The sequence below is a fragment of the Phaenicophaeus curvirostris genome, chromosome 2 (genome assembly GCF_032191515.1).
Source record: "Phaenicophaeus curvirostris isolate KB17595 chromosome 2, BPBGC_Pcur_1.0, whole genome shotgun sequence".
NCBI lineage: Eukaryota > Metazoa > Chordata > Aves > Cuculiformes > Cuculidae > Phaenicophaeus > Phaenicophaeus curvirostris.
In genome coordinates, this window is record NC_091393.1 from 76,975,304 (window position 1) to 76,995,940 (window position 20,637).

Below are 20,637 nucleotides of genomic sequence, written 5' to 3' on the forward strand. Positions count from 1 at the left end.
TCACCTTTTATGTGTGTGATAGGAAATGCTCCTCTCACATCCAGACTATACATTTTCACCAATGTAACAAATATGCTTCTGGCAATAGTGAGCTTAGAGGTTGCTTCTTTTTTTCCAAGATTCTTAGTTGAAGTTAGGTTAATACAACTCAAATCTATTGTGTATCTATAAAAGCGAACACTTTACGTAAAGGCAAATCACACTTTGCCTTTTGAATTCAGTAGCTCTGTGTTTGAATTTTTTATAGTATGTTCATTTGACTGAGTAATCACTTAAAAAATCTCAACTGACTTAGAAGGTGTCTGCATGCAAGTAGTCTAATTATAGGACATGTTCCCTCTCACACACGTTTCACAAATGCAGCTTTAACTTGAGAATGTGCTAACCTATACCATGATTTCACTTGTTAATCATATACAGAATTTTATTTATTTTCCACTTCTGTTTTGCTGGTAACTTTCCCCTATAGTAGCCTAGATTTTCCCTGAGAGACTAAAGTCCCTGCTGTGAATTTTGAAAGTATGTCTGATCGTACTCAAATGTGTTCCAAATGTTAACTGTTAGGATTCCTATACATCACTTTAAATTTTCTTTGAATAGGAAGAAAGTTTTTCTGGATTTATGAGACAGACTGGATACATGACAAGTTCAATGACAGTAATTATGATAGTGGTGGTTGGCGTCTGGTCAGACTTATCTGACCTTTCTGAAACTAAATTACTTTTTGACAATTGGAATGACTAGAAATGAATTAGGTGAGAAACGGATCAAGTGCTCGTCAGCATATTTCCTCTGAAAGCAGCAAAACTGGCTTCCGCACGGAAAACCTGTGTGATAATTGTCCTGGAGCTTGATGAAGCAGGGCATCAATGATTTCCTTTAAACTGAATGAAAGCATGAGTAAGAGTGTGGAAAACATTGCATTTATGAGGATAATGAAGGACAGCGAACTTTAAGTTTTTTTAAAATGTGAGGTAGTGCAGTTAGTGGATATTCAAGGAAAGGATTGCATCGTGTCAGGAGAAGAAAAGCTTGAGTCAGAATGATTGTACATCCATCTAAATACTAAGCAATGAAAACTGTGTGGAAACAAAAATGGAATAGAAAACTTGGGGAAGGTTACCCATAGAATGGTGTAAGAATTTCTGGTATTTTTGGTTGGTGGTAGGTCCCAACTTTGAGATGGAGAGTAAGAATTAGAGATCAGTGTGGAGTTTGTCTTTGTAATGGAAAGGTAAATCCAGGCACAACTTTGCAGCTTGAATAGCCTACAGTATTTATTGACAGGAAAGACGATGCTTTCCATAATAAAAGCTGTTGGTGTTTTATTCATTAGTAGTCAGAGCTTGTATTTAGTAGCTTATAGGTTTGCAGAACTTTGCTTGACAGAGATTCAACACAATAGAAGTCTGGTTTACAGCTGACATTTTTCAAGAATGTTTTGTCAAAAATATTGTTCTATGTTACAGTATGTGGATGAGGAAGAGGAATGTGGCTCCTGTGGTACTGGTGATATGTCTCCTGCTGCTCACAGGATGAATTCTTATGTGTGCTTCCTAGATTTTGTGCCTACAGTCTCCAGAGGCCAGGTGAAAACAGAGCAGTGGTCCTTTCTCCTCAAATCCTGTGTGACTGTTGGGCGAGATGTGCTTTTGGCACATGGATGGCGTGGGACTTCTTGTGCCCTTGCTGGCCACAGTAGCCTCCAGACCTGAAAGCAGAATTCATTATTTTCACTCCTTGGGATGGCTGGAGCAGAAGGAGCTGCTGGAGTGCTATGAGGAGGACTGAGGAATGGATCTGTAAGAAAGGATTTGTGGAGACTGGAGTCAGGTTGCAATTTTGTTTAATTATAGTGGTTTCAGAGAATGGCAAGTCACAGTAGGAGCTGGGAGTGGAATAGAGAAGTGAAGGGTCAGCAGTGGGTAGTTAGATCAGCAGCATAGAAGTAAACATTGCAGCAACAGGGAGGATTGGAGGAATAAAGCTGAAGGGGGAGAACCAAGGAGAGGAATGCAAGTATGGGAGAATGAGAAATAGTGTGACAGTAGCTAGGAGAGGAGCAGAGGAGGCAGAGAGAAGAGGAACGTATTGTGAAAGGAAGACAAAGAAATGTTAGCGCTAGTGTATATCTGTTACGGAGCTTGGAACTCGAAATCAGTATCGCTTTGTTGCATCATGGAGAAATCCATTGCAGAACATGGGGATATGTTGATGTGGCTCAAGGCAGTGTCCTGAGCAGTAGAATCAAGGCCTGTATTTCTCCTGCACCTGAGCTAGATGGGTCTAGGATTTTATCACATTGTTCTACTTATCATGTAGATGCAGCTTATATCTGTAACGCCAGGTCTGTTAAGAGTATAAGAGAAATGTCTGTAGGAACCTTTAGCAGCTGGTATAATTTCACAGCTTCAGATGCTTTAGTTCATGTATATGGAGGTTAATAAGCCTTTAACCAATACAGAGTGCAGAGCTTGCTCAATAAAAATGTCTTCACTCTGAAATGCATGAGGTGCTTCATTGTATTTGTTCTGCTTTGGAGTATCCGCTACCTTTACTTTCTCTAGATAGTGGGTAATACTTGTGGAATTATAGTAATCTTTAAATGATGTTTGATGGTTTAGGTTACTTTTTATGATGTTTTGCATTTGCCTGTGCTGAAAGCTTCCAGTTGTTTAGGATTTTTTGGCTTATCTTTTATAATTGTCCTGTGAGAGATGGTTTTAGCTTGCATCTTCTGCACCTTGTTGTCTTGCTCAGGAGCTGCATCACACAACTGGTGTTTATTTGCCTGTGTACTTTCTTCTCCTTCCTAGCTGTGCATATTTAACATACCTAGTTATCTGTTGTTTTTTCTCGAAGTTGTTTATCCTTGCTTTACCATGGCAAACATTATGCTAATAATTTGCTGAGTTGTTTCCTTTCCTTTTAACTTGTTTTTCTTTCATAATCTGCATGTTTGTTTGGTTTTCTGGAGGTGTTTTGTTTATTTTTATAAGTCCTTAGAGCATATGCATAGTAAAATAGATCCCTTCCTTTGTCCTGAGAAGATTTGAGTTGCGTCTGCAGTAGCCTTTTAAGAAAACCTTTTATTGCATTTTTTTTTTCTTTTTAATATTCTCTGGGATGTTTTCTATTAATTACATTCGCCAATCCAATAACTTTAAAACATCAAATCTCTTAGCATGTTTTTAGAAGCTTATTATGCATTAAGCTTCTAATATAATTTGTTGTTGCAATAAATCTAGTCCGATCCACTTTTATTTATTCTGAACAAATCTTTTAATGGTGCTTTTTGGTACCTTACCAAATCTTCACAAAACTATACCATTACCATAACATAATAATTGTTTTTCATAAACCTTCTTTTATTACATTAGTTCACTTATCTTTTAGAGTTCATAATCACTCTTTATTAAACCTTTTTTTGAGTTGCTTTTTTTTAAAGTATATTTCAAAAAGTTATGTAAGGTTTCAGTGTGGTGTAGCATAGCTCTTTCTCAATGCAAGCTACTTAGCTGAAATGTTTGGAGGCTATAGCTCTTTTAGGGAAAAGGAAACGCTTAAACTGCTGTTTTTCAGGAAGATGTTTTAAATTTTATGAGAAATTAACTCCTACCCAACAATGCATAAGGTTACAACTTAATAAGTCCTTTCTGATTTGGCACAGTCGACTTTGCTCACAGAACCTTTACTGTCCACCATTACGCAAGGAGTTTTTAATTATGAAGCTGTATTCTATTGTTTTTCCACGTATCTCACATTCCTTCACAATGCAGAATGGGTCTACTTGTGAGATGTAGTAAAGGGTATCTTCTCTGCAGGATAATTGCCTCATTAACCATGGGACTTTGTTTTGAGTGAGGCAAGATATTGCAGAGCTGGCATGGATGTTCTCTGCACTAAGAGAACTGAATGCTCACGAGGAACAAATTTTCTGGCTGACTAATTTTCTTCTATAAATCTGGCTTTACTATGTGACTAGAATATGGTCTTTATTTTTTTGGTTCATCTATGTACACATATGTGGTAATAGCACTTTGTGCTCATTGTGGAGCTGCATTGGTGGTCTTTGAATGGACCATAAAATGAGAAAATGATGTATTTTGCAGAATTGTGTGGGTTAGAAAAGACCTTTAACATCTACAAGTCCAACCCTTAACCTAAAGCTGCCAAGTTTTACCACTGAACCCTGTCCCTAAGCACCACAAGTCTTTTAAATATTTCCAGGGATGGTGACTCAGTCACTTTCCTGGGCAACCTATTCCAGTGTTTGATGAACATGTTCTGCGAAGGAACATTTCCTAATATCTAGCCTAAAACTCCCCTGGCACAATATGAGGCCACTTCCTTTTGTCCTGTCTCTTGTTACTTGGGAGAAGAGACCAACACCTGCTCACTACAACCTCCTTCCTGGTAGCTGTAAAGAGTAATAATGTCTCCTCCTCTGCTTCCTTTTCTCCAGGCTAAACAAGCCCCAATTCCCTGAACACTTCTTCCAGACCCTTCACCAGCTTCATAGCCATTCTTTGCACATGCTGCAGAACCTCAATCTCTTTCTTGTGCTGAAGGCCCCAAAAGTGAACATAGGATTTGAGATGTGGCGACGCCAGTGCTGAGTATAGGGGGACAGTCACTTCCCTATGTCCTGCTGGCCACACTATTTCCGATACAAGCCAGGATGCTGTTGGCTTTCTTGGCACCTGGGCACACTGCTTTGCTGATATTCAGCTGGCTGTCAACCAGCACCCTCAAATCCTTTTCTTCTGGGCAGCTTTCCAGCTTTAACATTTCCAAGCCTGCAGCATTGCATAGGGTTGTCACCCAAGTGCAGGACCTGGTACTTGTCCTTCACAGAATCACAGAATAACCAGGTTGGAAGAGACCCACCGGATCATCGAGTCCAACCGTTCCCATCAAACACTAAATCATATCCCTCAGCACCTCGTCCACCCGTGCCTTAAACACCTCCAGGGAAGGTGACTCAACCACCTCCCTGGGCAGCCTGTTCCAGTGCCCAATGACCCTTTCTGTAAAGAATTTTTTCCTAACGTCTAGCCTAAACCTCCCCTGGTGGAGCTTGAGGCCATTCCCTCTTGTCCTGGCCCCTGTCACTTGGGAGAAGAGGCCAGCACCCTCCTCTCTGCAACCTCCTTTCAGGCAGTTGTAGAGAGCAATGAGGTCTCTTCTCAGCCTCCTCTTCTCCAGGCTAAATAACACCAGCTCCCTCAGCCACTCCTCATAAGGTTTGTTCTCCAGCCCCTTCACCAGCTTTGTTGCTCTTCTCTGGACTCATTCCAGAGCCTCAACATCCTTCTTGTGGTGAGGGGTCCAGAACTGAACACAGGATTCAAGGAGTGGTCTCACCAGTGCCAAGTACAGAGGGAGGATAACCTCCCTGGACCTGCTGGTCACGCCGTTTCTGATACAAGCCAAGATGCCATTGGCCTTCTTGGCCACCTGGGCACACTGCTGGCTCATATTCAGTCGCTGTCAACCAACACCCCCAGGTCCCTCTCCTCCAGGCAGCTTTCTAGACAGACTTCTCCTAGTCTGTAGCACTGCATAGGGTTGTTGTGCCCCAAGTGCAGGACCCGGCATTTGGCCTTGTTAAACCTCATGCCATTGGACTCTGCCCAGCGGTCCAGCCTGTTCAGATCCCTTTGCAGAGCCTCCCGACCCTCCAGCAGATCGACACTTCCACCCAGCTTAGTGTCGTCCGCAAACTTCCTCAGGGTGCACTCGATGCCTTCATCCAGGTCATTGATGAAGACATTGAACAGGGCTGGACCCAGCACTGAGCCCTGGGGAACCCCACTTGTCACTGGCCTCCAGCTGGATTTCTCACCATTTACCTCCACTCTCTGGGCCCGGCCATCCAACCAGTTTTCCACCCAGGAGAGTGTGCGCCTGTCCAGGCCAGAGGCTGACAGTTTCTCAAGCAGAACGCTGTGAGAAACTGTGTCAAAGGCTTTGCTGAAGTCCAGGAAGACCACATCCACAGCCTTTCCCTCATCCAGTCCTTGTTCAACCTCGTACAGTTGGCTTCAGCCCATCAATCCAGCCTGTCCGGATCCCTCTATAGAGACTTCCTTCCCTCAAGCAGATCAACACTCCTGCCAAACCTGGTGTCATCTACAAACTTACTGAGGGTGCCCTGAACCCCCTTGTCCAAATAATTGGTAAAGATATTAAATAGAACCAGTCCCAACACTGAGACTTGGGGAACACCACTGGATTTAACTCCATTCACCACAGCTCTCTGGGCCTTGCCATCCGGTCAGTTTTTCACCCAGCAAAGAGTATGTCTGTCCAAGCCATGAACAGCCAGTTTTTCCCAGCTGTGGGAAAATACGTCAAAGGCTTTAGTAAAGTTTATGTAGACAACATCTACAGGCTTTCCCTTGTATAGACTTGGTTCAGTATACTTAAATATGGCTTGATATCTCACAGTGGTAAGGATCAATAATTTCCATTCAATTATCTGCTTCTATTCTGTATCCTGAATAAAACATATTCTGTTGCAAAAAAGCATGTGACTCTGTATGAGGAAACAGTGTTATTGAGTGGAAGTAAAACCTATGTAGATAACTTTAATTTAACACATTGTATTTCTTGAATGTTTAGTTTTGTTGTGTTAATTTCACTCCAGGATGTATGTTTTTAAGTAAGAATTTATATGCAGGTAATATCACTTGTGTGATGCCAGACAACGTCACCCCCATATGAATAGTCTCCAAATTTGTGCTTTTGATAGCATAGCACAGGATTCAGGCACCGAGGATTTCAAGAGCGAGCAGGGTGGGCTTAAGCAGCCTCTGGCACGGCCTGCACTTGTTTAACTGGATCTCCCCATACACCATGTAAAGGTATCTGTTAGGGCTGTGTAGGCTCACATTCATCTCTAGGTAGCAGTGTGGATGCATGACTCTCTTGTCACTACTTTTCTTTGCAGTAATTATTTTTTTTCTTTGTAAGAGGCTGGAGGGATTTTTGCATCTCTCAGGCTAAGAGCTAGTCATGGGGAAAATTCACTGTGGGGATGTCCACATCTGTTTCCCCACCTCTCACTCAAACCATAAAATATAATTTATAATTATTCTCTTCCTGCTGCAAGAACTTGAAGTGACCACCAGCCTTTCTGCCCTCAAGGCAAAATGCAAGGTGTAGCTGTTTATAATTTTTTTCCTATCATCACTAAAGCAAAGGAGTTGGGATGACAAATACACTATAAGGGAGGAGAAATAGTGTGGAGGGATATTAAATAAAGCACTTGTAGTTAAGCTGCTTGTTGAAGTAATACGATTTTGGATGATGTGGCAGTGAGCCCAGCATAAGTGTGCATTTTGATAAATGTAATTCTTGGACAGTAGTGCAGGCTGGAGATGCTCCTGCTTCCTGGAGGCTTCACGATCAGGCTGCTCCTTGGTGTTTTATTTCCAGCTGCACGCTCCTGGGCAAGTACATGAACCCTGGGTTTAGGATATCTTTGCTTATAAGCAGCACTAGGCTTGGGTCTGAGTGACATTTAGGCAGCAGCTTTTACAGCCAGGAGTGGCTCCTTTCGAGGGCAGCAGTGCCCTGATTTCATCAAATGGTAACTGAACAGAGCTGATGATGAGGGTGCAGCCTCCTAAATTCTGATAAATTGTTGTCCCATCAAAGGGCAAGTTGCTCATTTTGGGAGTAAACCAGTCTGCTTTGAAGACTGTCATGGTGCTGACGTGCTACAGAGTCTTTGTTTTATGGAGAAAATCGTTACATTTTCCAAAATGTTCTCCCTGCTGGAAATAGAGGAGAGGTATTAATAGAGGGGAGAGGTCTATAATACTTGACACAGAGCAGCTCAATAGAACTACAGTCTCTCTTGTTCTTCTTCTCATTCTCTCATCCCTCTGCCTGAATAGGATTGATTGGATAGAACATTGTAATTTGTTTTTACAATGAATAATGTTCCAGTTTATCCTCAGGAACAGTTGGGTGAGTAATCTCACACCAACATTGACACCCTGATGTTGTAAAATGCAAATCAAGTTAGTTATTTTAAGCAAAGAAATAATTTAGTTTTATATCCAGTAAGAAGGGGCTAGTAAGAAGACATTTGTGAGCTTCCTGCTTGTGTGATAACATATTTTCTCCATATATAAAAGCGTTTAACTAGATTTACTACTTAATTTGATTTACAGGCTCATCAGAGAAGTAGGCAGATGTTAACTTCAGTGCTAACTCTTGGGCTCACCTCTCTGTCTTTTATCAGTTTACAGAGACTGAGTTTTGGGCATCAATCCATGTTTTAACATGTAATTCTAATGAGGTGTAATTGACACTGTTCAAATAAACTGGCTTCATTAAGCTGCTGTTCCAAAGGTTGTGCTGCTTTGTGAGTGAATTCACTTAGCTTGCAGGTTAAATAAAATCAGATTCCCTATGCACTGGCTGTAGATTTTATTATTGTTTGTTTGTGGAGGATGATAGTCAATCCTAGAATGTAATAATCAGTATGTTTTGAAACTTGACTATATAGTAACAGAAAGCATTACAAGACAAGAAAAAGTATTGCAGGATAGCAAGGAGGCAGCAACTACTTGAACCATCAAAAAAATTGTTCATCCTTCTGATCTATTAGAATTGAAGCTGATTGCTGTATGTTTTGTATTTGCATTACATTAAAGGTAAGAGGGCCTGAGTCACTCTCAGGCATGGACAAATGTGAATCACCCTTGACTACACCACCTGTAAGCAAGAAGCTGAAATTGCTCAGCAGTTGAGGGAGGAGCTGTGTACATGTCTTACTTCTGTCATAACACGTGGGTAACTTTCAAGCATGTTGTTCTTAGTTTGCCTCCATCTGTATTGATAACTGATTTTTTTTCAGCAAAGGCTTCATATGAAGGCTGAAGGGAACGAGCTTTCTGGTCAAAAAAGCTTTCTGATTTTCTCAGCAAAGACAATGCGTACAAATAATATCCCTTTGTCCATTTCAGAAGTTGAAGATCCTTACCATCTTAAGCCATGACCAGCTGTGTGTCATAAGAAGTCCAAGTGAAAAAGCTGTTTTAAGAACATTTTTAGGTAGCTTTAATGCAATCCATGTGCTTTCCTCTGAGCAGTAAAAATGGTAAGATACTTGCAGTGCTTGAATCAAAATATCTGTGATTAAAAGGTAGGGGATCCCTTTGAAATTGGTTGGCACCATTTTCACTAAACAAAGAGGATAATTTAGTTTGTATGTGAAACAAACAAGATCTAAAGTCTCCATTTCAGGTTTTTATCAGTTATTTTGGAGACTTGCAAGAGCAGAGTTTCTGGCATTGAGGCTGTTCTCCATCCCCCTCTTCCTTCAAGCAAGACCAGGGAAAAGTGTTGAGTTAAGGTAACATCTCTCCTGAGCTGTCAGTTACTATCAGCCTTTTACTTGTGTTTGGACAGTAGTAGGCGGCTATCTGTGATGGAGCCTGTTGCCCAGAGGATGAGTTAGATGGAGGCTGTTTGCTTTGTGCTTCTAGGAAACAGAAACCACGAGTGGCTGCAGGATGATGTGGTTCAGGAAGCGTCTGCTCTGAAAGTGCATCCTATAGTGGCTGTGGCTCTGGGCCTCCTTTTCTGGGGGGCTTCTGCAGTTAATCAAGCAGCATGCAAAGATGCCAGCACCTTATGGGCTGGATTTACATCACAGGTGTCCCTCATGGTGCTTGTGTTGGATGCGCTCAGCTGAAGGGTCTGGTGTGGTGTATATCCATCGCTGAGCCTGCCCTTCACAGCCCCTACAATAAACCTCTGCTAATGTTGTGTGTGTTCTGTGGCATTCAACACATAACTGAAAATAATCTGTTTCCACAGTGGTGTGATTAGTGAGAATAATTGGCTGCCTGCAGTATATCAGCCCTGCGCTCTTCTCATGTTGTACTTTGTGCAGCCTCTCAATTTTTTCATGAGCATCGTTCCATGTATTGACCAGAATCTCAACACGAAGTCTAAGTTTTCTTTTTTCTCTTTTTTTTTTTTTACTTTTTGTATCTTGTAAGCAGCTTGGCTAATAAATGGTTCCATAGATTAGATGTATACACTCTCATACACAGTCTCAGCTATTTGGTTGGATTAATTATTTTGCTTCTTAAAGCTCTTCCTGAATACAGGCAGCCCAGCTGGTCATTAATTGCCTCTGGGTCCTGCACTGACCACCACATTTTGGTGAGCAGTAAGGCTACAACCTCGCACAGCCGGCTTGCAGCTACCTCCAAGAGCCATCAGTCCAGTTTGAGGGTTTGTAACTCTTAGATGTGGCAGAAACTCTCCTTTCCAGTGTCATATGGGCTACATTTGTTTTTCTTCATGTTTAGATTTAATTGTCTTATCTTCCTGCCTGATGGCAGATTTTATGTTTCGTTTACTGTAAACTCTTCCATTTTCCAATATATGCTAGACTTCAGCATATAATAGAATTTCTTCATTATTTCAAAATAAGTTTTGTCAATAAAAAGAAAACTAAAATGTGTTGTGATGATTTGGAGAGAAGATAAATACAACAAGGCTAAGTTTTCATCACGATTAGAGCTTGACAGTAAGAAAGATTGGGGTGTAAAAAATTTACAAAGCATTTCAGAGAATGTAAAATAATGGTTTTTTAAAAAAATCACTTCTCCTTTCACAATTTTTTTTAGGAATATAGTAGATTTTCTTTTTGTGTAAGATTGTTTCTCAATAATTTTGTCTTGTGATACTTCTTGGTTACAGCTTATGCAGTGGCAGTCAGACTGCATTTCTGAGTCCTTTGGCCCTCTGGAGTTTAACCACCTGGATTTCAGCTTAATTAACTTTTTATATCTGATATTTACTGCTTCTGGATTCCTAGAGCTGACTTTCAATAGGTGTTTTGAATAGATTACTGGTTGGCACTGGCAGGCAGCAGACAATGAGAGCAGGTGACGTGTTCATAGCTGTTAATGGATGAGAATGCTTATGTTGTGTGCACTGACCTACCTCTCCTTTAGTTTTTGTGAAAACTTATGCAAACAGATATCCTTATCATTAAGGAAAAACCTCTATGAGGCATAACAATTTTTATATTATTGCAGATAACTTTCTATTGTCTCTTTCTGGTATATTCAATACACCAATTACAAAAGATAATAGCCTATACCTACCAAAAGCGTTATCAGTTGCCATTTAGCATTCTCATTAAAAATGGCTTATTAGAATATGATTATATTATTTTTAAAAACATCATTCTTCACTTAGAATACCTACTACTAGTCTATTGCTGACAATTATGAAACAAATTCCCATTTATCAGCTAATATGCCAATAGCCGCCTGGGTTGTTAAAATTTCAAACGAGTTTTAATATTTCCCCATTAAACAGAAATGCTGAGTTCTAGTGAGTTCTGATTTGCAGTAATGAGGGAGCTGACAAAAGGATGAGGTTGCAGCAGGTGAGGCTGGGTTTGAGCAAAAGCTGTAGTTGAGAAATATTTTGATAACTTTGTAGAACTGAATCCTCCTAACTCAGCTTCTCATACCACTATACATTGTAAGCTTCTATTTCTGAACACTGCCTTGGTGAAGGCTAACCCTGGCTGAGTGATTGACCCAGCACTGCTTTCTGAGGGGTAGCTTTGTAACGTGGGACAAGTTAGTTTAATGGGTCAGAAATGTAATTAGTAAGAAACTTTGGCAAAGCAGCCAACATCATTACCATAGCTATGCTCTGATGCAGGGGCACCTTCAGGTTGTTTATGTACAGCAGTAAAAGACTTCCCAATACTCTAGATACCAGAGAGAGGGTTTCTTTTAATAAACTGTGATTGAGTGCTTCTTCCTCTCTATGCTTCTATGTTGGTATTTCTGTCTGCTGTGATATTATTATAAGCCATGTAGTCATACCTGCCTTTACAAGATAAAGCTGTTAAATGCTTTGGAAAGATATTTTAGTTATTGCTGGTTTAGTTCTTCAAACATCTAGACAGAAGAAATAAAAAGAGTACATCAGTCGTTTAGGCAAAGTTTTACAGCTTTGTTTTGTAGCACAGATGTATGTATAAGCACTTACATTTTGGGGAGCTTGTGTTAGCATACCTGTTGTGAGGTTTCTCCATCTCTAGTTCTGTATGATATCAGAAAACAAAGAACACATTTACTTTGTGTGTGCTGCCTTTTCCCTCTGTATTTTGTGGCTGAGGGTTAACATGTCCAGAATTTGTGTCTTTTTAATATTTCAGTGAACTGAAATTTATGCATGTTATAAAATCCACACAAAGATGGCAGCAACTGTTTCAGACTGCTGGATTATGCAGTGTTTCATCTTTTTTCAGTTGTGTCCTCCTAAGCTGCTCCCTGGTCCTGAGGATGAGCAACAGCAGCAGCATCTGCTGCAGGCAGGGAGCAGGTGAAGTACTCCTGCAGCCAGGGGAGCAATCAGTGAGGAAGAACTGAGACTTAGAACACTCTGCCTACTTTGCCCTACAAGTAGTCTCTCCTTCTGTTAACCCTTTGGCTTGTTTTGCTTCTGGCAGTGATGCATGGGCAGGTGTACCGGTTTTGCACCCTGGAAGGGACGTGGCTGCTGAAGGAGAATTCGACCTTGCCATGGAGAAACCTGTCTGAGTGTGAGGCGTCTGACCAGGTATGAATTTCCATCTCTTGCTGCCCTTCTTGTTTAGGACAAAACAGAAGAGAAGAAAAATACAGGCATTTTATACGTGGTTTTGTCCTGTCAAAGTAATCTTTACCAACTCATCCTGAGTGCCTCACTCGGGTGAGCTGAACACTAAGGGATGTCAGGTCTCTCCCCTTCAGCAAGGGGAATGTGGATGGTAGGCAAGAGCAGGTTTAAATGTGCTTGAGAAAGGCAAGAGAAATGAAATGTAGTCCCAGCTGTGCTGTAGTGCAAGGAGCTCAACTGCAGCCCACCCAGAACGGAGGAGTGACCTAATGTTATTCCTTTCCCTTTTCTTCCATTGGCATATCATTATGCCTTTCTTGTTAGCAGCTATTAAAGTGATTAAGATTAATTGAACTGAAGGACATTTGCTTTTCACCTCTGGGCAGGGGGCAGTCCCTGCTTTTTGTTTAAGTTTGTCTTTTTACCTTAGTTTTCTGTGGGCAATGGAATTAGGCTTTTCAGTGTTATTTTCTTGCCCTAGTGCTTTATGCCCAGCAGGCAGCTGAGACACCTGGCACCAAGTGAAGGAAAGCGTAAAGATTTCCAGGGGATTTTTGTCAGCAATTGGCGTCAGCTCACGCACTGTGTGCGTTCTCATGACACGTGATACCATTACTGCTGTGAGCCTCCAAGGGTGATGCTTTTCCTCACATAAACCATGTGCACACTCTCTGTCCCAGGGTACTGGGAACTAGGGTGTACTTAGCCGAAACAGTATATGAAATTCCCAAGTGCTGCGGGATTTGTTGCCTCTGGAGTTCCCATTGCTCAGTACTTTGTTCTTCAGAAGGAATAAATGGCTGCAGTCTAGGAGGCAATTTGGACAGATAGAGTTTCTAAATCTCCAAACATGTTAAATTTAACTTTTCCCTTTAATTTGCAGCATTATTCCTTGTCCCTTCTATGTTTTAGGGTATCCTGGCAGAGTGTGTTATCTTAACACAAAGTGTAAACCTGGTTCTTTAACTTTGCCATTATGGTTTCTTTGAGAGCTATGTTGAGATATGCCAAGGAGTGAAATACCTAATGGTAACGTTTGGTCATTTGGCACCTGCCTCCAAGTTATGGTGAATTGATTTGGATTCTGAAATACTTTCAGTGTTGTATCACTCCCTGAAATGTGAATGACCACGTGTGATTTTCCAGCTAATGTATGTAGTGTCCCCTAATAACTTCCTTAGATTTGTATGCATGTTGCACATAAGAAGGAGAAGTTGTTTTGATAAGCTTGCCGTCTATTATGTTACAGCTGTTGCTCAAATAAGATCCAAGGAATTTGTGAGTATATCCTTATAAAGCAACATCACATGTAATGGTTTTGAACCGTGTAGATGTTTTAAATTGTCAAGGCTCAATTGTTTGTCTGAGCTTTGATACTGAAGAGTTTTTTTTTATTTCTCTTTGTAAGGCAGCTCTCCTATCATTCCTTTTATGACATTAACCTAGCAAATCCCTGAGGTACTGCCTTAAATCCTTCACCTTAAATCCTCCTGGCTGTGCAAAGTACATCTGAATAGCTGTACTTGTTTCTGAAGTACAAGGAATATATGACTTTGTACAGCACAGGTCTCGGGAATCACTTGCAGAATTAGCAGCTTAAAGAAGGGAAGTAAAATGCCTGGGTCTATTCAGACAAAGATACATGCTTAGTAATGAACCAGAATAGAGAATATGAATGTGCCTTAGAGCCTGAGCAATAAGCCTGTGTTGCCTGCGGTTTTTCAAATATTTTCCCTAAAGATTTTGGCTACTGCTTTCAAGTAAGAATTCTGGCGATCATGCCTTCAACAGCAAACCTGAAGAGAGTCACTGCTCAGAACTGTCAGAGGGGTGCAGGCATCACTGCTGCTCTGGCCTATGTTGTCTCACTCCCTCTGAGACAATGCTGTAACACTTAGGTTATGAGATGGTGTTGGGCTATGGTTTGTTAGCAGGTGACTGCATGGTTGAAGAAGAAGAGAGACTGTTTGGGGGCAGAAAAGAGTTTAGTTTTATGAATGCAAGGCACACTTTGCCTTGTAGTCAATGAACGAGACCTTGCCTGTTTGATTTCTAAGTACAGACGTAGTCAAAGGACACCCCACTCCCACCTTACAGCAGTAAGTGTTCAAGTCTGAAAACAAGACCTTTGCATTTTTACTGCAAGGTTGAGTTGTGTCTGTGCTTCCTGTCATCTGTTTGACTTGCTTGTGTAATAATTTGTTTCTCTAACTTTAATATGAAATAACGCCACACTATCTGTTTTCTAGCCTGGCTGCAAAGCCCAACTGTTTGAGTAAACACCTGGGAGGAGCTGGGGAATTAAGATTACATTTTTATTCCTTTAGAACATACAAAAAGTGGAAGACTGATTTGATATGTCCATTTAAGCTTGAAAGTAGGAGAATAACTTCTGGTTATCATTAAGAGGAGTTAGAAAGTAGCTGGGAGAAAAGAACGGAAGTCCATGACCTCTGTCTTTTCCTCCCTCCATTTTTCAATTTTTTTATCTTATTTTATTTTCTCCTTTATATGCTCTCAGGATGCACCAGAAGAACAGCTCTTGAATTTGTCCATCATATACACCATAGGATATGCTCTTTCCTTCTCTGCCCTTGTAATAGCAACCGCCATTCTTCTTGGATTCAGGTAACTGGCAAAGCTCTGAAGAGTGAAGAAAAGGTGTTATTTTCTGTGTGGTAGTATCAGACTTTGGCAGAAACATTTTTTTTTTCTCCCCTTCCATGACCTCATTATTCCTCTATCTTACGTCACTTCTGCATTCCTCCCTACAGTCATTTATTCTCAAAATGATAGTAAAATTCCTAAACTTTTGCAGTGTTACTAGTATGGATGTGTGGAGCAGGTACTTTTATCAGTTGAAACGTTTTGTTGAGGTATTGTTTATTTTGATTAAATTTCCACTGGAAAAGGTGGGAAAGGAGATTCCAGCATTCTCTCACGTCATTGCCTTTCAGATGGGGTGCTGGACTAGAGTGTGAGCTGACATTTAGGACAGAATTTTTCAGTTTGCCTTACTTGGAATCACATAGAGCATAAAGCTCAGTCTGGCCTATTCCCCAGCCCTCACATGCAGAGCGTATTTCAAAATAGAAATGGATTTCTGACAAAATTTCTCTTTTTTTGAGAACTTCCAGAGAAATTCCTATTTCTTTTGCAATGTGGAAGAGAACCTAATTTTGAAGCATGAAAATTTTCTGTGAAATTGCTGTCACCTGGTCAGATTGGCATACTGAGTTCAAGGAATGCAACAACCAATTGCATCGAGTGTATCACGTATTCATAAGGAACTTTCTTCCCTGACTAAAGAATTATTGCCAGTTAATGATCGTTTGCTCTGATGCCAGTACTTTCTGCTATCAAGCCAGTCCCTCCCCTTTCCTCCTGCCTGAGTGTTTATACCCCTTACGTACTGAAAAAGATCAATCATGCTTTTTAGCTTCCAACTTCCAAAACTAAAATGACCCAAGCCTTCTAATATTGCAGCACACCTTTTAGCATTGCTATCCCTCCTTCTTCCAGTGGAGAAGCATAGCCTAGAGATCTCAAAGAAGATTTAAAATTAATACAGAAGTGCATACTCACCCTCTGAGAATGCCACGTCATAGTTATGAGTTGTACGTGTTGTACATGTGCAACTTTGGGATTCGTCTGATAAAACGCCAGATGGTTTTGAAGTCTCTAAATGTCTCCCAGGATAAGTGCGCTCTTCTTGTTTCACCCATCAATGACACTTTTTGAGTAGTCTTAGCAGCCCAAACGTAAAGGTCACAGACAACCACAACCGCATACTTTTTGAAGGAAGGAGGGAAAGATGTGCATTTTTTTGGCAGGGAAGAAAGAGCAAGTTTGGCTCTGAGAGCTGGTAGAAGAGAGGTAATTTTGATGGTTTTACTTTTGTGGAGACATGCTTTAGCATTTTTCCCTTTAGCTGTGAAGCAGGGACTGGAGAAGTGTACAAGACTGTCCTGATTTTTGAAAATGAGGTCTCAGAGATGTTAAAGGGGCTGAGCCCCTTGTTAAAATCATGCCCATCAGACCATTTTGTGTTTTCTTGTCTATATTGTCTATCTGGAGATGACTTGGTCCTGGATCTCATGAAATACATGACACCTACCCCTACATGGCCTTTCCCCAGTAGCTGTGCAATCTTAACAAATAGGGATCGATACTTAATTCAGTGGCACCAAAATGCTGATCTTTTCCACTTTTGTAATAGGAAGGCCTTTTTAAGTTCTTGGACTGCAGAATAGCCTGTATATTTGTTTTTAATACTGATACAACAGAGGAAACTATGTATCTCTAGTGTCCAATTTTGCATCCTTTGAAGAAATGGAAGGGAAGTCTGTCATTTCAGTGATGGTAGCTGAATTAGACCCATAACTTTAGGACTGAAACAATTCTAATAACTTGCATCGCCTGTAGCAGAAATACTCAGTAACTGCTTGCAACCTATTTTCCTCAGTTGGCTAGTTTACATAATGTTTTCAATCAGCTTTAAATCTGTAACAGTTCTGAAGGGTAGCAACAAATAAATTTTAGTTAAAGGGAAATTAATTTCAATCATAGTTAAGTTTTGAAATAAAGTGTGACTTAAAAGCTATGCAAAAAAATCCATTTGACCTATGAAAACAAGTTCTTTCTCTTCAGTGCAAAACTGGTAACATTAAGACCAAGTCTATTTTTCTGTCCAAATTTATAAAATAGGAAAAATATACATTTAAAACATAAATTCACTGTTACTCTTGCTGGAACAATTGCTGTTTATCAGATGTTACTGGTATCTTTTAGTATCAAAAAAGAATCATACACAGTGTAACATCCTTTGAAGCAAAAGTTGTGCCCTTGCAGTACTGGAAATAAAAAAAAGATTGTGGATGAGGCTGGTAAAACATTGGCAGCACTCTGCCATTGGATACCATTTACATGATGGCAATTTCTTTTGCAACCCCTTGACATGCTCTTTTTGACAAGTAGCAATTTCATTGTCTTTGCAGTTGGCTGCTGAAATCGAAGAGGATTTTGTTTTGGTTTTTTTTTTCAATTCTGAATGCAGAGGTGAAAATTCTGTTGTTTTTAGTTCTACAGGAAGCATTTACAATTCCCTCGGGTGGCAATTTGAATACAGAGTTTTCTCTTGTTGTCAAAGTGGTAATTTACTGTTGGATGTTTTTTGACTGTGGGCTTGAGCACAGCAAGAAGCTGTACTGCACACTAGTTCCTGAGCTCTGCCAAGGTAAACCTGTGTAGTGATGTTGGGATTGATTCAAATATATTAGATTCAGCATTATGTGAAACTTGAATTTTTTTAGTCTTTTCAGATAGAAGTCATCTGAAAATTACTTTGTTACTCTTTTTAAACCTTAGAAGTAGTTTTTTCTAACACGTTGATCTCAATCCTTCCCCCAAATATTCACTTTTAGGGCTGAAGTTCTGAATGGCTTTTTCTTGTGATTTCTTCTCAAAGACAGTTTGAAATCAGCCATTCTGAAGTTATGGAATTTCCTCTGGGTACCTCCTGATTTCTAATCTCCTGATTTCTAACAGGGCCTATTGTTCCCTCCCTCAGTCCTGTCTGTGATGTTGCAGCTTTTACATAGGTTGTGGGTCGTGACTGGTTCTCCTTTTTACAGACATCTGCATTGCACGAGGAATTATATTCACCTGAACCTTTTCACATCTTTTATCCTCCGCGCTATATCAGTCTTCATTAAGGACTCAGTGGTGAAGTGGATGTACAGCACTGCCACACAAGAGCATCAGTGGGAAGGACTTATCTCCTTCCAGGTAGGGGCAGGCACTGTGGTGGTTCTTAGGATATTGGAGTTACCACTGTGGTGTGGCTGCAAAACAGCAGGTAATTTCGTTTTGTACAATGAGGGTTGTATTCTACAAAATGCTTTTCTTCAGTCCATGATGTTTCCCTGAAACTTGTAGCACACGCGTATGCAGTTATGGTTGTGTCACTTCAAGCTACAGACAAGTAGTTGATGTGGCATGTTTCTCTCTCTGTGGGAAGTTTACCCCTACTAGACAGAGGAAACATGAAGAGGTAGACTTTTGGTATATATACAAATGTCCATGCCGCGGCGGGAGGGACCAAGTGATCGAATCAATATGATTGATAAAGCAAGGCCGTCTTTATTCAGAACGAGTCAGGTTATATACTTTTCTTCTACTTGATTTACATCATTGTATTATAATTTCATTGGTTGATCAAACACACAATTATATGTTCCTTGGTTACATGCATATTGAATATCCATCCCCCCTTAAGCTAATACATCACTACCTGTCACCCGCTATTTTGCTCTTAACATCTTGTGCGACCACTATGCTCAAGAATGCAGCATTCTGTTATGGTTTCTGCATCCATAAACATGCTACCTTATCTATAGCTAAACTTAATGTTCTACCAGGGAATTGCTTGTACAGCCAACCTCTCCCAACTATTGTTCAGCTAGGAGTCTGTTTGTACAATTCCTCCAAAGGAATATGTCCTTGCTCGTTTAACCATTTCTCAACATGTCCATATCTTCTTCCTGTGATGCAGATTCACTCCTAGCAGTGACAAGAGTGCATTCATTTCTCTAAGCCAGCACCTTTTGTGATAGGACTGTCCATCTTGTATAACGACCAAATGAGTTCGTCATTCATGGAGATCTTTAGAATCTGTTAATGATAGAAAAAAGGGAAGCATCTGATTAAAACGCAAATTTGAAAGCATTTAGAAAAGCTTTAGAGGAACTGGCTGATTAAATACTTCTAACCAAAGGGAGGGGATATACAACTCCTTTGTGAACATGACGAAAGCATGTCTTTCCCCCTTCAGATCTGGAATACAAAATGTGCTTGAATCTTCAAAGAAAGAGATTTTCATTATTTGTATAACTCTTGTGGCTCTGTAACATGGGTGCAGCATTTGCTGTGCAATGCAGGGTTAGGTCATAAAGAGTATGTCTTCTGCGTGTTTAGCACCCATCCTTTTCTGATGCTCTGCCTAAGGCTTAAAAGCTAATACTGTATAGTGAATCTCATATGATGGTTGATTTCTTCTCATCTGCAGTGTATCAATTGGCAGAAAACAACAAAGTAATATGTATCTTAAATGGTTTGGAAATGTTTTCATTGGACTGTCAGCCATTTTCTCTTTTCAAAATAAAACTTTGTATTTATTTTTATATATATTTATATGCTCTCATACATGGTTTATCCTGTAGTGGTTTTGGCAGATCTGATGGATTTATTTAATTAGGTAATCAGGTGTCATACTTACGTAAAACACTGCTGACCACCTCTTTGTACATTACCAGCAAAGAGAGATTTTGCACCTAAAAGTAACGCACTGGGCAATACTGCTGTTCTAGCAAAAATCTTTTGCTTTGGAAAATATTCAACATTATGGCATCCACTATTTCTCAGAGAAATTCTGAGCTGCAGAATAGAGAGTATCGTGGAAATGAAAAGATTCACTGACTGCAGTTGATGCAGTACCTTTAACTTGCTTTTCTTTTCATCTTTGTGTTGTACTTTTCGAAATATAAGCCATTGCTTATTGAGGGGAAAATGCAGAACAGGTAATTTTGAGAATTTTTTTTAAAGGATGAATGTTGTTGAAAGCATCTGTCTCCTGTGTATAGCAACCATTGCTGCTTTCTGTCCTTTCAGTACTCAAACATGATTCATTTATCGAGTGTTATTTTGGGGAACAAGTGAAAATACGGGAGAGAACCAGTCTTTTGGGTAAGTATCCTTTTTTTTTCTCAATGCCTGTTACATTCATCTGGGCTGTGCTTTCTTCTGTGACAGGAATCACTCAGCTGCCGCTTGGTCTTTGTGATGATGCAGTATTGTGTGGCTGCAAACTACTACTGGCTGCTGGTAGAAGGCATGTACCTGTACACACTGCTGGTACTTTCAGTCTTTTCTGAGCAGAGAATTTTTCGTCTTTATCTCTGCATTGGCTGGGGTAAGTTG

General features: G+C 40.3%; 1 protein-coding gene across 1 annotated transcript in view; it reads left to right on the forward strand.

Moving 5' to 3' along the window:
- GLP1R (glucagon like peptide 1 receptor) overlaps positions 1 to 20,637 on the forward strand; it is a 58,463-nt gene that overhangs the window by 14,736 nt on the left and 23,090 nt on the right. Inside the window, exons 3-6 of the mRNA XM_069852568.1 lie at positions 12,512 to 12,621; positions 15,182 to 15,288; positions 18,294 to 18,447; positions 20,470 to 20,629. Of these exons, the coding sequence (XP_069708669.1) occupies positions 12,512 to 12,621; positions 15,182 to 15,288; positions 18,294 to 18,447; positions 20,470 to 20,629 (531 nt within the window). The remainder of the gene's footprint in view (positions 1 to 12,511; positions 12,622 to 15,181; positions 15,289 to 18,293; positions 18,448 to 20,469; positions 20,630 to 20,637) is intronic.